Genomic DNA, 16,085 nt, shown 5'->3' on the forward strand with positions numbered 1-16,085 from the left:
TGGAGCAGCGCTAGACAGTATTCGAGAGAAACAAATGGGACATTTAGAATTGGAGCCCTATATCGCTTACATCCTGGTGTACATGATTTTTTCATAAATTGGTCTTTGTACAGACCCCACCGCAGCTCTACAAACAACAAACGTTACCTGCAGATGTCCTGATTGGATGGTGTAACAGAAGTCCGAGAGAAGCTATGAGGAGCAGAAACGGAGGTTGGACTGCCAGCCTGCAACAAGAAATCACAGGTCAGCTTTTATGTAGTGCCAGTCTTTAGTATTAAACACAGTGTCTGGGGGCAGGTACTGCATCAGATCCAATGCTCTTGGGTTAGTTGTAGATGTATGAGGCTTGTGGAGACAAACACTGAATGTCAAAGAGCTTAGTTTGAATAATGAGCATACACCATCACAACCCTTGGAAGAGGTAATAATATACCTGAAGCACACCTCTTAACACCAAAATGCAGCCTTCTCTGGGGTGGAACCTGGCAGATTTTAAACTCTGCAAAGAACAACAGTTCAGGAAATGAAGAACGCCATATTCATTCAAAGGAGGAATTAGACAAGGAGAGAGTATTTACCTAATTAGGATTTAGCTAGCACAGCAGAGCTAACATGCCTATTTGAAAATACCACGGGACTTTTAATGATGACAAGAGGCCAAGGCCTTGGCTTTCCAAGAGTCAGACCATCAACAGTCCAGTAACCCAGACACCATTCTAGGGCATATGTTTAGTACCAGCTCCCAGGAAAGAGCGCCCCATGCTGAATCAGACCCTTCCCTGATGTGCTCTTTATACTTTGAGGTTTTATATTCTGGGTTTACACTGACAGATCCTCCCATCTGTGCAGAGGCAAAGCCTGGTGGCACTTAGCTTGTGGAGACCCGACAAGATCATAGCCTGAAATGCAACAGCTGAAGAATCCAGAGTTCTGCTCACCCAAATGAAAAATAAAGATCATCCATCTGGGCTGACATAAAGAGCGGGAAAATGTAGGTTGAATCTGAGGAAAAGCAACAGACTAGATTGTGGAATAATCAACATGGGGAAGTAGCAGTCGCTCCAGCATTTGGTACATTTAAAACTGGAATGGAGAAAAAACTAACAGAAAAACAGTATGAAGTAATCCTGCCCTGGCAGGGAATAGGAATTAGTGAATGTGAAATGTTTCCACCATTCTGAAGTTTCCTGTGACTCTTCAGATGAAGGAATCAGCTATGTGTAACCTCTATGTACATGGGTAACCTGTAGACAAGCTCCCTTACATTCCATGGCTGAAGAATTTGCTGTGTATTTTTCCCCTTGCTGCAGATTTGTGCTCTAGAATCCCAACTTTTATTTAAAAATAAAATTATGTTTCTAGCCATTTTCATTGCAAAGCAAAACTTGAAAACCTGAACAGTGCATTGTCATCTGCTGAGTCTGCAGGCAGCCCGAAAAAAGAGTTTTGAAAGGAGCTAAATGCCCCATTCATCTCAATAGGGTGCTAACTCTGAAACCGAAGGATGACAATTTAAAATGACAGCACTAATGCTTTCATTGCTGAATCTTTAGCAGATACATCCAGCTAATATGCTTGACCACAGTCCCAGACTGCCTCACATTTCTACATTTCTTCAGCAACCAGATATCTCAATTGCCCCTTATCCAGCTGCCAAAACTTGAGCTTCCCAATGAAAACTTTTGCAATGCAGTTCTGCAGGGTCAATGCAAAAATCTTTGGCATATAAAAACTGAAAATGTGAGACTGAGTTAAATACACAGAATTTACTATCAAAATATATAGCACAGGGGCTACTGTACTGTGTGTAATATTCACTTCCATATTTAAATTTATTAAAAGCCTCTGTGGTACTTTTAAATGAAGTTGCCACAAGATTTAGGAATTTTGCTGCAGAATTTAGGTTCAGCTTGCCACAGAGTATGCATGATTTTGCTTATAGATAGATGGGTATCCTACCAGAGAGTCACCTATAAAATAATAATCATAGAAAACATCAGGCCAAAATCTATTTGAATTATGTTAAGGGTGTGACAAACAAACAAACTGCATCATCAACAGTTGGTTATATTAGCTTTGCCCTGAGGACCATAGCTCATGTATTTTATACTATGTGAATCAACACCCTGGCAATAGAGTGAATCCTCACCTATACATGTTGAGGTGAGTTCAAGACAGTGCCAGATGCTTTTTTGGAAATCCTTTGGTTTCGTCTCTTTGTTTTACTGCCTTAGCATCAACTTCAAAACCGGTTTTTCTCTGACGTTAAATGTTCTTGTCTCCCAACATGATTTTTTTTTTGTGATAATTGTGGTTGTTTTTCAAAAACAACACCACCACCACATCAGTGTGGGAGCTGACATTTGGATCTGCAGTAATTATGCAAATGTGCATTAATGAGATTTTTTTAAATGCTGTAGTGTTTAAGGACATATTTAGCAAGCTTTTAAAAACAAAATATTGACCCAATGGAACAGCACATTACACTCTGCCTTGGAAACACAAATGCAGATGTTACTGGAAGCACAGGAGTTTACTCAAGAGATAAACACATCTCAAGCTCTTGAAAGAACAAGATACAGGAAGTCTCTGGCAATAGGGACTCTGGATACAGGACCAAATCCTGCCTGTTTCCTGTGGCAGGAAGGACCATGAAAATGTCCTACAATGTCCGTGTGGGCTCAGGATGGGCCTGGCCACACCAAGGGCATCTGGACACGGACCAGGGATGAAGAGGTTCTACACCCACTCCATGGGCTGTTTTGGTATGGGGAGACCATTCAACCCTCAAACAGCCCTACATGGGGCCCATAGACGTTATTCTCGTGGGGGTGCGGGGAGAGGGTGCAGAAAAGGGACTAGGGTGCCTCCCCCAAACTAAACAAACAAAATGGCAAGAGAGGGGCCTGGAGGATGGGAACTTTGCTGTGGGTTGTGTCCTTTCCCTCCACCCCTCCAACAAGGCTTGGAGAGGAGGAGTTTGTTTCCTCACTCCAATGGGCCCTAAATGCCTCTCCATTCAGAGCCACCAACTGGGAGAGATTGCGGTCTTGGGCCAAGTGGTCCAGTCGTCTCCTTGGGTGTCAATCAGCCCGGCAGGACCTACATCCTACAGAGAATTGGGGAGGCTCACTGCTTTCCTGACATCATTACCCAGAACCCAGGTGAGGCAGTCAGTCTGGTGCTTGGGAAAGGGCAGGGTTGGGGCGGGGGTTGGCTTATATGACTGACCCTGAAGGGGAAGAGGCACCAAGGTTTGATTGCCACCTGTAGGCAGAATCCAACCGGGCAGCTCCATCTGGCTCCAGGCCATGGAGGCACTAGGACCAATCACCTGGCCCATAATTCGCAACCCACAGTGGTAACTAGGAGTCTAGCATGCTTCAGTAAAGGATGCTAGACAGGGCCAGGCTGACTTTACAACAGCGACCACTTTAGTGCTTTTGGCAATTTTTGTCTGAATAGGGGACCTCCCACCTTACATTGTAGAACCGTACTTGTGTGCACTGTTGCTGCTCCCTTCCCCAGAGAAGGCTGCATCTCAGTGGTGCTGGATGCATAAAGGCCCAATCCTGAAATGCTTAATGGCAGAACCCCAGTGAAAGCAAGATCAAGCCCAAAGTTTGTGCAATGCTTTGGGATGTAAGGCTCTAGTGCAATGTAAAATATTATTATTGAGTTACAAGCCCCTCAAAAGAAAGAGTGATGGAATAAGACCAGCATTTCTACTAAGTTCAACTGCATGAATGAAAAACCTAAAAGCATCCAAGTGAGGCTTTAAGAGGCTGTGAAAGCCAAGAATGGACAGAAACAGCTACATTAAAATTCTCTCTTTGCATCAACTCAGCTAAACTAAAAATGAACACTTAAATCAAAACTTCCTGATCGGCCCCCCACACTGCGGGACAGAATGAGCTGCAGAGGCATCGTGCTACACAGAGGGAAAATTTGATCCTGAGACCACAATCCTGCACAAAAATACCACATAACCAAAAAATTAAAGATGGTATTGTAATGTGCATGGACATACAACCTTAACTTTGGCATTTACTGATTTCTGAGTGCTTCTCTTCGCAAGCTTAATGTCTGAAGCTCTGCTTCATTTCTTAAATCAGCTTCCCAGATGATATTCCATCTGCATGTGAGAAATTTTATTCATTTTTCTTATGCGCAAATCCACAATTGCAACAGAACATGCAGAAACTATCCATTGATTAACTTTCAATTTCCATACACATGCATGCATTGGACCAAAAAGAATGCTGGGATATTGTAAATTCAAAAAGAAATCTATTGCGGTATAATAAAAACCAGAGGATATGCATGAGGTACATTTTTTCTAGTCTTAGAACTCAGTCAAATCTAAGCAGACTGTCACTGATATAAGTACCTGTTTTTCAGGAAACATGTCCCTGTCAAATTTCAATCTCTAAAGTGCAAGATCTGTTCAAGAAAGCTTGAAAAAAATTGTAATAGAAAAGGTGCATTTCCCCCCATTCTCTTCCTACAGAAAAACAGCAGGGCTGTTTTTGCTCAAACTTCCCACCAAACACAAACCAAACCAAAAATAAATGTAACCTCAGAAAGTGACCAGACCTAGAAATTTGTAATAATTTGAAAGATAAAAGTTTGAGGACATTATAAGCAACTGAAAGAGACCCTTTGGAATATAAACACTTAGCTCTGGTCTACACTACAGGGTTAGGTCGAATTTAGCAGAGAGTTAGGTGAATGTGTCTACACAACCAAGCCCGTTCCGTCAACCTAAAGGTCTCTTAAAATCGACTTCTGTAATCCTCTGTGGCGAGGGGAGTAGCGCTAAAATCGACCTTGCTGGGTAGAATTTGGGGTAGTGCAGATGCAGTTCGATGGTATAGGCCTCCAGGAGCTATCCCAGAGTGCTCCAATGTGACCGCTCTGGACAGCACTTTGAACTCCAATGCACTAGCCAGGTACACAGGAAAAGCCCCGGGAACTTTTGAATTTCATTTCCTGTTTGGTCAGCGTGGCGAGCTCAGCAGCACAGGTGACCATGCATTCCCCCCAGAATTGCAAATGAGCTCCAGCATGGACCCAAAGGAAGACACTGGATCTGATTGCTCTATGGGGAGAAGCATCTATGCAGGCCGAACTTGGATCAAAAAGAAGAAATTCTAATATGTATGCCAAAATCGCACAGGGAATGGTGGAGAGAGGCATAACAGGGACACACAGCAGTGCCGCATGAAAGTTAAGGAGCTCAGGCAAGCCTACCAAAAGACAAAGGAGGCAAACGGTCGCTCCGGGTCAGAGCCCCATACATGCCGCTTTTATGATCAGCTGCACGGCATTCTAAGGGGGACCCTACCACTACCCCACCACTGTCCGTGGACACCTGCAAGGGGGGAGGATTCTGTGAATGAGGAAGAGGAGAAGGAAAAGGAGAAGGAGCAGCATGTGCAACAGGCAAGCGGTGAATCCGTTCTCCCCAGCAGCCAGACCTTTTCATTACCCTGGAGCCAATACCCTCCCAAGGTGGGATCTCTGACCCTGAAGCCAGAGAAGGCACCTCTGGTGAGTGCATATTTGTAACTACAGTACAGGGTTTTAAAGCAATAGTGTTTAATGTTTGATTTGCCCTGAAGAATTGGGATGCATTCGTGGCCAGTACAGCTACTGGAAAAATCTGTTAACGTGTCTGGGGATGGAGTGGGAATCCTGCAGGGACATCTCCATGAAGCTGTCCTGGAGGTACTCTGAAAGCCTTTGCAGAAGGTTTCTGGGGAGGACTGCCTTATTTCATCCTCCATGGTAGGACACTTTACAACGCCAAGCCAGTAGCAAGTAGTCTGGAATCATTGCAGCAAAAAGCATGGCAGCGAATGATCCTGGGTTTTGGTCACATGCAAGCAACATTCGGTCTGTATCTTTCTGTGTTAGCCTCAGGAGTGTGATATCATTCATGGCCACCTGGTTGAAATAGGGGAATTTTTGTAAGGCAACAGTAAAAGGACCCCGTTCATGCTGGGCTGTTTGCACTTGGCTAAAAGGGATCATCCTGGAGAATAGCCATGCGGTGGGGTGGGAGGGAGGTGTGTGCTGCACATCCACCCGAAAAGCGCAGCCCCTCCTTTCAAATGTGAAACCCAACCGGCATTGCTTGCTATGGGAAAGGAGGGCACTGCAGTTTGAAACCATTCCCACGTTATGAAGGCATAAGAAACCAACCCTGCATAACCTTTGGGTTGCTATGGCTGCCTGGAAACCGAATTCTGTTGCCCAACCATGTGTGATGTGTCACCATACCGGCACACGCTCAATATAAAAGGCAAAATGCAACCTTGTACCTAAAACACATGTGCTATTTGCTGTGAATTGCTTGATTCACTGTGAAAGAGTCTCCCTTTTGTTCTCAGAAATGTATCATCTTAAATTTTACTCTCCCCTTTTATCCCCCCGCAGGTGCAAATGTTTCTATGCTCCCCCTATCATCTCCGTCCCTGAGGTTATCGCAGACTAGAAAGCGAAAAAAAGCACTCACGATTACATGTTTTCCGAGCTCATGCAGTCCTTCCAGACTGATAGGGCACAGCTTAATGAATGGAGGCATTCAGTGGCAGACACCAAGAAAGCATTAAGTGACCATGATGAGCAGAGGCAGGAGGCAATGCTGAGGTTAATGGGGGAGCAAATGGACAGGATGAGGCATCTGATGGAGATGCACGAAAGCCAACAAGAGCACAGACCCCCGCTGCATCCATTGTATAACTGCTTGCCCTCCTCCCCAAGTTCCATATCCTCCTCACACAGATGCCCAAGAATGTGGGGGGTAGGAGGCTCCAGGCACCCAGCCACTCCCTCCCGAGGATGGCCCAAGCAACAGAAGGCTGTCATTCAAAACAGTTTTTATTTGTAGTGTGGCTACAATAAGCAATGTGGCCTTGTCCTTCCCTCCTCTCCCACCCCACCCCACCTGGGCTATCTTGTCAGTTCTCACTTTTTTTTTTAAATTAATAAAAGAAAGAATGCATGGTTTCAAAACAATAGTTACTTTATTTCCTTTGCCAGCTGTGATCAAAAGAGGAAGGGTGGTTGGCTTACAGGAAATTAAAATGAACAAAGGGGGCGGATTTTCAGCAAGGAGAAACACGCACAACTGTCACACCATAGCCTGGCCAGTTATGAAACTGGTTTTCAAAGCCTCTCTGATGCACAGCGTGCCTAGCTGTGCTCTTCTAATCTCCCTGGTGCCTGGCTGCTTAAAATCGGCCACCAGGAGATTTGCCTCAACCTCTCACCCCGCCGTAAACGTCTCCCCCTTACTCTCACAGATATTATGGAGCACACAGCAAGGAGCAATAACAATGGAAATGTTGATTGCACTGAGCTCTAACCTAGTCAGCAAACAGCGCCAGCGAGCTTTTAAATGTCAAAAGGCACATTCTACTACCATTCTGCACTTGCTCAGCCTATAGTTGAACTGCCCCTTACTACTGTCCAGGCTGCCTGCGTACGGCTTCATGAGCCATGGGAGCAAGGGGTAGGCTGGGTCTCCAAGGACAACTATTGGCATTTCAACATCCCCAACGGTAATTTTCTGGTCTGGGAAATAAGTCCCTTCAGCTGCTCGAAGGGCCTTGAGTTCCTAAAGATGCGAGTGCCATCTCACGTTGATGTCTGTGAAACATCCCTTGTGATACACCAGTGCTTGCAGCACCATTGAGAAGTACCCCTTGTGGTTTAGGTACTGGCTGGCAAGGAGGTCCGGTGCCAAGATAGGGATATGCGTTCCGTCTATCACCCCACCACAGTTAGGGAACCCCAATGCAGCAAAGCCATCCAGTATGACCTGCACATTTCCCAGAGTCACTACCCCGATAACAGAATGTTAGTAACTGCATTGGCTATTTGGATCACAGCAGTCCCCACAGTAGATTTGCCCAAACCAAATTGATTCCCGACCGACCGGTAGCAATCAGGCATTGCAAGCTTCCACAGGGCTATCGTCACTTGCTTCTCAACTGTCAGGGCAGCTCTCATCTTGGTATTCCTGTGCTTCAGGGCGGGGGAAAGCAACTCACAAAGTTCAAGGAAAGCGGCCTTACGCATGCGAAAGTTTCACAGCCACTGTGAATCATCCCATACCTGCAACACTATGCGGTCCCACCAGTCTGTGCTTGTTTGCCGGGCCCAGAATCAGCGTTCCACTGTATCAACCAGCCGCACTGCCACCATGATGTTCCAACTGTCACAGCCTGTGCTTTCAGAAACATCTGTGTCCATGTTCTCCTCACAACGTCCTCGTGCTGGCGTGTCTTAGGATAATGCATGAGGTGTTTACAATACTCACAACAGCAGCGGTGAGCTGAGCAGGCTCCATGCTTGCCATGCTATGGCATCTGCATGGGTAACCCAGGAAAAAAGGCACAAAACGATTGTCTGCCATTGCTTTCACTGAGGGAGGGAGTGGAGACAGATGACATGTACCCAAAACCACCCATGACAATGTTTTTGCCCCATCAGGCATTGGAAGCTTAACCCAGAATTCCAATGGTCAGCGGAGATTGCGGGAACTGTGGGATAGCTACCCACACTGCACCACTCCGTGAGTTGATGCTAGCCACGGTATTGAGGATGCACTCCGCCGACTTAATGCGCTTAGTGGGGACATACACAATCGACTGTATAAAATCGATTTCTAAAGATCGACGTCTATAAAATCAATCTAATTTCGTAGTGTAGATATACCCTTAGAAAACCTTAACAGTGTAGCTGCTACTACTTACTCCAGCTTTAATACATGATAGTATGCCTCTAAGTATTATTAGTTAAAATATGTACAATGGCTGCTAGTGTTTTTCAAAGCATTCTTGACTGTATTAGGTTTCTAGTTATGCTGACATCACAGCACATATCCTACATATAAAAGACCTCATCACTAACTCCAGTTTTACATGGTTTTACTGCATTGACTTCAGTGCACTTGCTCCTGATGAACACCAGTTTCTATGAGAGGAGAATCAGATCCAGAGCACCTAGAATGAATACTGGGAATTAAATTAGCAAACTGCTCCATATTGCCATAGTGTGTCCAACAATAACTCAAAAGTAAGGTCAGCACCTGGTGAATAGTGAGTATCAACATTCCAATCTGATGCAATTCAGCAGGGTCAGTGTGTAATCTCCAGTGTTGTTACTCAGGTAATCACAGTGAGTTTGAACGTGATAATCCCTTGAAGCCCAGTTAGTTCTGGGATCACTATTAGAAAGAAGCCTGTGATAGCCTGTCATTCTAATTCTTTTTTCTTCTATGAACAATCCTGTTAGCAAAGGAAATCGGCACCTTTTTTACAGTAATGGCTGCCCACAGCTAAGTGCTGCACATCTGACTAGTCAAATCCCACCCCACCAAACCCAAAACAAAGCCATTTTCTTTGTAGTGCATGATGTAGATCTGGCTATGGCTAAGGAATATTCCTAATTATCTACTCCTCTGAGTAGGTGACTGTGCATACAGTTACTGTCGTCTCACATTAGGCTGTGCTTTGGTAATAATAATTATCCCTAGCTTTAAAGAACAGCTCGTCATATTCAAACAAAATGATCAAGTTACTCATTGAAGACACAGATAAAAACAAATCCAGCCCCAGGGTAATTCATCCATTGATTAAAAATGTAGTAGGAAGTAGGTGAAGTTTTTTCCCCCCACTGCCAATGCTGCCATATGTAGTTGCAATAATAGGCAAAAATCTTAGTCCTTTTTATTATTTGTGTTACAGTAACACTCAAAGCCTGAATGGAGAATGGGGCCCTAATGTGCTATGTGCTGTATATATCTATGGATATAGATATACAAACATTCCCTGCTCTAATCTAAATAGGAAAAATACAGACAAAGAGTTAGGGAAAGGAAGCATCATTACTTTCCTGCTTTAGAGATGAAGAACTGAGGCAAGGAGAGATTAAGCAACACAGAAAGCTACAAAGAAAGTATATGGCAGGGCCAATGATCGAACTCAGCTCCCCTGAATTCCAGGTCAGTGATTATTCACAAAACCTTTAAAAAAAAACAAACACTGTGCACCGTGATACTTCTAAACTTCTGAACTCCTGATTGTACTGGATGGGGTATAGATGGTTTGGTCTATTGGTCATGGCTGGGCTGGTGTCCTCAAGGCAAGGATGCCCACGAGGTGGTAGTCAGCAAGCAGGGATCAGATTAATCGCTAGAGCCAGGATCAAGAGGCAAGAGTCAGGGTCATAGTCAGGCCAGGGTCACAGCTGGAGATCAAAGGTAGTTACTACCCTGGAATCAGGAGGAAAGAGAGTCAGGGTCAGAGTCAGACTGGGGCCGGAAACTGGATTTCAGAAAGCAAGGTGAGGTCTGGAGTTGCAGCAAGTCAGAAGTTTGTGTAGTTGCCCAGACAACTTCCTGGGACATCCTCTATGGTTAAACAGTGAGCATGGGCCAATCGAAGGCTGCAGGATGCGCTCGCTCTGGTCCCTCTGGGCAGTACTGCCTGCAGTGCCTAACGGCTCTGCATGGCTTCCTGGGGGAACATCAGCTGTCCCACACGCTATAGACCTGGGTACTAGTCGCATGGATCCTTACGCTGACTATGGAATCCTTCATGGGCAAAAGTCCTATTGAAGCCAATGGGGCTTTTGACTAAATAAGTGCTACAAGATTTGGCCCCCAGTGTAATATGCCACAGTGATGAGTACAGTAGAAATACAAAGGTTAGACAGATCATCAAAGAAATATTTAGACTCATTATCATCAGGTTTCAAACTTCACAACAATCAACATATTTCTAAATGCCAATGAGCAATTCTAACTCTCTGTACTAAGAATTACCATGAAACATGCAGCAACTCATGAGTAAGGAAGGTAGAGAAGGTTTGTGTTAAACCACAGGGATACATTCATAAGTTATTTGGAGCCACTGCAGAATAAACATAATTGCTTGGCTCAGTCCTGTGCTGTCAACGCCTCGCCTTCATGAGTATGAAATGCATTCACAGCTTATTTGAATACAGCAAAATACACAAATAAATTGGCTGAAAAACTCTAGTTATGGTTCAAGCCCCAAACACTGGTCTGTGTCTTTTCGCGGTGTATCTGTACAGTGCCTAACATGATGGGTACCGATCTTCAGTTGGTGTCCCTTGGTGCTACTGCAATTAAAAAAGAATAAGGAGAACTCGTAATGCACAGTGTTATATGTCCAAAGACTTCCCCTCCCGTTGCTTGGAGTAGCCAACATAAATACAGGTAGCCTCCAAGTAGACTGGGGTATAGGAGTGCAAGTTGAGAGGTTGTTCTCAAGGGCTCAGATACCATAGTGCTAGATAGTACAGTAGCCGGATTGAGCATTAAACACAGGGTCCAGTCCTGTAAACCCTTACTATCAGGCATAGGTCCTTTTAACTGTGGTAAGAAGCACTACATCCAGCATGTACTGACGGAAGAGTCTGTACCTGGAATAAATGCCTTGCAGAGATGGAGAACAGTCAAGAACTAAAACAGGAGACCATAGCAGGATAGCTGGAATAACTCAGTCCCACTGCCACAGAAAAATCAGTATCTACTAAGTGTGCTCTGAAGTCATTGCAGTAGTAGTATCTTAGGATTGGACTACACTTAAAATTTAGGTCAACACAAGGGTATAAAAAAACCACCCTAGAGTGACAAAGCTTTGCCAACCTAACTCCTGGTACAGACGCAGCTAGGTAGGCGGAAATATGCTTCCATGAGTTCAGTGAGATGATGCTCCTACACTGACAGAAAGACCTTTTCCATCAGTGTAGGCTGCATCTACACTGCAGGATTATGCTGGCATAGCTACGGTGCCGTAGCTAAGACAGTATAGTCCCTGTAGTGTAGCCATGGCCTTAGACTATCATTCCTGTCTTTTCAGGGAAGCCCTGCTGGGATTTAGACATCTAATGAAAGAAACACTACATTAAAATAGCGAAAATATACTGGAAACCTTCAGGGAAGTCAGCTTTGCACTGTACTCCTGGCAGTGGTTCTGAAGTAACAGACTTTTCTGGAGTGGGTCACTGGGAGACTATTTTCCACATTTGCTCCTTTCCATACCGTACAATCTACACATCTAAGGCTAAGCACTCTCCTTGAAACTGGAAATCAGGCTGAAGTCAGCTTCCACTCAGGCTTCCCAAAAGGAAACCCTACTGAAGGATTCTGGAGGGAGCTTATTGTGGTGATATCCACTTATAAAGCACCAGGAAGTGGGCCATTTATCTTTCTAAAATCTCCCAGGGCATAAGTCACCATCTTCCCAGGGTATAAGTAACTCTCATTAAAGTCCATGAGAGCTACTCATACTCTACAGAGGGAGAATTGGACCCTCTGTCTTTAAAATGGCCTCAAAATACACTTCTTGGATGGAGGGAGTATGAAAGGAGAGAGAACTCTACTCTTCCACTGCTGCTTCCCCCACATTTTCCTTTTGAAGATGCTCTTCCTAGGTGCATAAACAATGATGTTAATATGGGGGATCCAATGCCTGAATGCAGAGCACCAGAGACTGGGGGATTATTCGACACGTAACCGTATTATCATATGGCGCTTCAGCACCAGCTTACATGCCTTTGGGGCAGAAAAAAAAAAGAATATACAAACATTTTAATCTTCACATTATAGATTTCTTCCTGCCTGCTTTAGCAGCTACTGTCTCACTAGTTCTAAAAAAAACCAAACCAAAAAACAAAAACAAAAAAACAGGTTTGTTTAAAAAGGCAACCGCACATTCAAACCCAACACCCACCTTTTTCCAGGGCTCAGGTACTTGAAAAGAATACTTTTGAGTAGCAGTTGTTTTCAGTAAGACTTGGTCATCTGATGGCATACAAGAGAAGCTCAGTGACTGAAAAACTGGACTGCATTTCTATGGACTAGCATTCATTGAATTCACCAAAGCTTTCGGCAACAGTGCATGTGTATATTCATATACTTTTCTAAATCTGTTCCAAGCTGATGAACAGCCGAAATGGATTTTAAAATTTCATATCGAGCTTAGGCTACCGCTTTGTATCTGCACTGGCTTCCATTCAGCCCGAGAATAAATTTAATACTTTACAGTGTGCCCTTGCTCAAAAGCTAAAGCTGTACAGAGCTTCAGAAAAGACACAGTATTTACATTTTTTTAAAGAGTGAACTTTTGATTTCTTTGCTTCCATCCCAGTATTACCATTTTCAAAGATTACCCCTGAAAGGACTATAAAGGAGAGCATCCCCATTGCCTTAAAATTATCCCTCCAGACAAAAGACACAGCACATAGATGACCTGGAGATATTTCCATATATTACATCAGCCATTTCAGGCTCCATCAGACACTTCAAAGTGAAACACTATGGTTAATTTGAGGGAAACTGTTTACAGACTAACTTCATTAGAGACCTAATTTAATTGTCTCATTAGTAGAATTCCTTTGTTTGAAGTCAGAAACCGTCAATCACAAGTACAGTAAAAACCTTCCTTGAACTACTGTGCACCATTGACTTTATTTCAGGGTACTAGATATCTGTGTTTAGAAGAAGAGGCTTCCATGAAATTTAATTATTTTCCTATCTGGCTTGCTGGCAGTTATTCATCAAAGGTGATTTCTAGACAAAGACCTACAACACTGGTTTAATGTAAGATAATGGAATGATCAGAATCTGGCCCACTTATTCTGTGCAATTCATGAATAACTCTATTCCAGTTAGTTGAGTTCCCTCACACACACAGCTGTGAGATTGGAATCTGGCCCTCTCTATATTGATTCCTATTACAAATATTCACATCTCATCTTCTAGGTGGCCTAACTAGCTCAATGTGCTCAGAACTGCTGCTAATATTTCATTCAAAACATAAAAGGAAAGATTCAAGCTAAGATTCACTTTAAGGGATCAGAGTGGATTTCAACGGAATGCTCTAAATCAGTGGTCTCCTTCTACGCACAAGGTCACTTTTTGAATTTAAGTGCAACCCAAGATCTACCCAACCCCTTCCTTGAGGCCCTGCCCACTTCATCCCCCCATCTCTCCGCCACTCACTCTTCTCCACCCTCACTCACTTTCACTGGGCTGGGTCAGAAGGTTGGGGTGCAGGAGTGGGTACAGGAGGGGATACAGGGTGCTGGCTCCAGAAGAGGCTCAGGGCTGGGGTGCAGGCTCCTACCAAGCCGCACTTACCTTGGGCGGTTCCCGGTAAGCGGTGCAGCGGGGCTAAGGTAGGCTTCCTGCTTGCCCCAGCCCCACGCCGCTCCTGGAAGTAGCGGGCACACCCCTGCAGCTCCTGGGGCAGAGAAAAGTGGCTCCACACGCTGCCCTCCCTGCAAGCACCGCCTTCGCAGCTCCCATTGGCCGCAATTCCCCATTCCCGGCCAATGGGAGTTGTGGAGGCGGTGCTTGCAGGCAGGAGTAGCATGTGGAGATGCCTTCCCTTCCCCATCCCCCAGGGCATGCTGGCCGCTTTTGGGAGCAGGGTGGGGTCAGGGCAGGCAGGGAGCCTGCCTTAGCGCCGCTACACCACTGGACTTTTAGCGGCCGGAGATTGCAATCTACCGGTTGATGACCACTGCTCTAAATACTGTACAGAGAAAGCAGAGAGGGGCCTGGACAAAAGCCTCGCCCCCTAGTGGGCAAATGGCTACACAAACCCAAGCATTTCCACGTGAGGCTCCTCCCACACCTCGTCCCTTGCTCTCCTTCGGCTGCTCCTGGCAGGGTTCCCTAGCCCAGTGCTCAGCACCCTCTGCTAGCTAAATGCTGATCTGGGACTTTGGCCTCCTGAAAACAACGCAATCCTTTCCCTCCAGCTCAACATAGGAGAGGTGGGCATGGGAGGAGGACACACAATAAGGTAGCAAGTTTATTATACTGCATCACCCCTGAAATGGTGAATGGTTTTGAATCAAGACTTTAGGATAATGCCAAGCATAAGTAGCAGGCAGCTAGATCTGGGCCTCAAGAGAACAGTTAGAATTGTGAGCCACTGAAGGAGACGTGCGCATTGTTTCTGTTCTCATACATTTCAACATTTGTGGTGACCCAGTGCATAACTGATCAAATGCAATGTTTGCTATTTCAGTTACATGGCTGCTCTAATGCAGTACAGTGTCTGCAAACTCAGAGGGCTACACAAGGGTCAATAAAGGCAGCAGAGCATTTCATAATTGAATAAATAGGTTTAATCTGCAGCGTTAGTTGGGTTACTATAAAATTTAAAAGCTGTATTTTAAAGAATCAAACATCTGAACAGACTTTTCATACAGGTTAAGCATTCTCTAAGAGTTCTGAGTTTAACATTTTTTCCAGATTGACAAGGAAATTGCTTATGTGACCCCCTAACATACACACAAACCCCAAATTTTTCACCATTTAGGACAAGACTGTGGCTAGACTCCATTCTCTGCTTTAGGGTTGGAGGTCTGAGGAGGGGACATACACCTGAAGCCATGCCCAGAGGGTCTGTGCTGGAGGCAAGAACAGTGCTTCTGGGGGCACCAGCATAGTGGAGGCCTGAAAGACCACGGCCATTTTCTTTCATAAGGGGTTGCCCCAAGTGCTCCAATTTGTGCCATCCAAATGCTGCTGCCAGTACCAGAACAAGTGCACAGATCATGCATGGATGATGCAAGGCATGCAAAGATCAAATACTCTAGGTTTAATGCAAAGATGATGTCCAGCTAAGGACACTTATACGCTCAGTGTATGACCTTGTACTGGTGTCAGTATGGGCGGCTGATGTGGAGGGATGGTAGAGCCATGTCTCTTCTCTCAGCTGCCTCCATTGCCTTTGTGGAATCTCTATCCTCTCCCTGAGTCAGACTACACTAGCCCTTGCGTACCAGGAATGCGAGGACCAAGATTGTATCATTTTCCTACGAAGCGATGCCTAGGCACCATCTAGCCCTTTGTGTAAACAGGAGGATGGTTTTACCTATTTTAATAACACCAAAAGTAAGCTATGGTTACACACTCATTAAGGACCTGATCCTGCATGAATGATGTCAATGAGCCATTGAATCTAATGGCAGCAAGACAAGGCCTTTACTGCACACTATTTGGAGCTGTTTCAATATACATTAAT

The 16,085-nt window shown here is 44.8% G+C and overlaps 1 protein-coding gene across 3 annotated transcripts in view; it reads right to left on the reverse strand.

Annotated features, from left to right (window-relative positions):
* LOC119858359 (E3 ubiquitin-protein ligase MARCHF8) overlaps positions 1-16,085 on the reverse strand; it is a 202,200-nt gene that overhangs the window by 39,667 nt on the left and 146,448 nt on the right. For all 3 annotated transcript variants that reach the window (XM_043519087.1, XM_043519088.1, XM_038408785.2), the window contains one exon: positions 148-227. In XM_043519087.1, coding sequence (XP_043375022.1) covers positions 148-227 — 80 coding nt within the window. The remainder of the gene's footprint in view (positions 1-147; positions 228-16,085) is intronic.

Source organism: Dermochelys coriacea, chromosome 7 (genome assembly GCF_009764565.3).
Source record: "Dermochelys coriacea isolate rDerCor1 chromosome 7, rDerCor1.pri.v4, whole genome shotgun sequence".
NCBI lineage: Eukaryota > Metazoa > Chordata > Testudines > Dermochelyidae > Dermochelys > Dermochelys coriacea.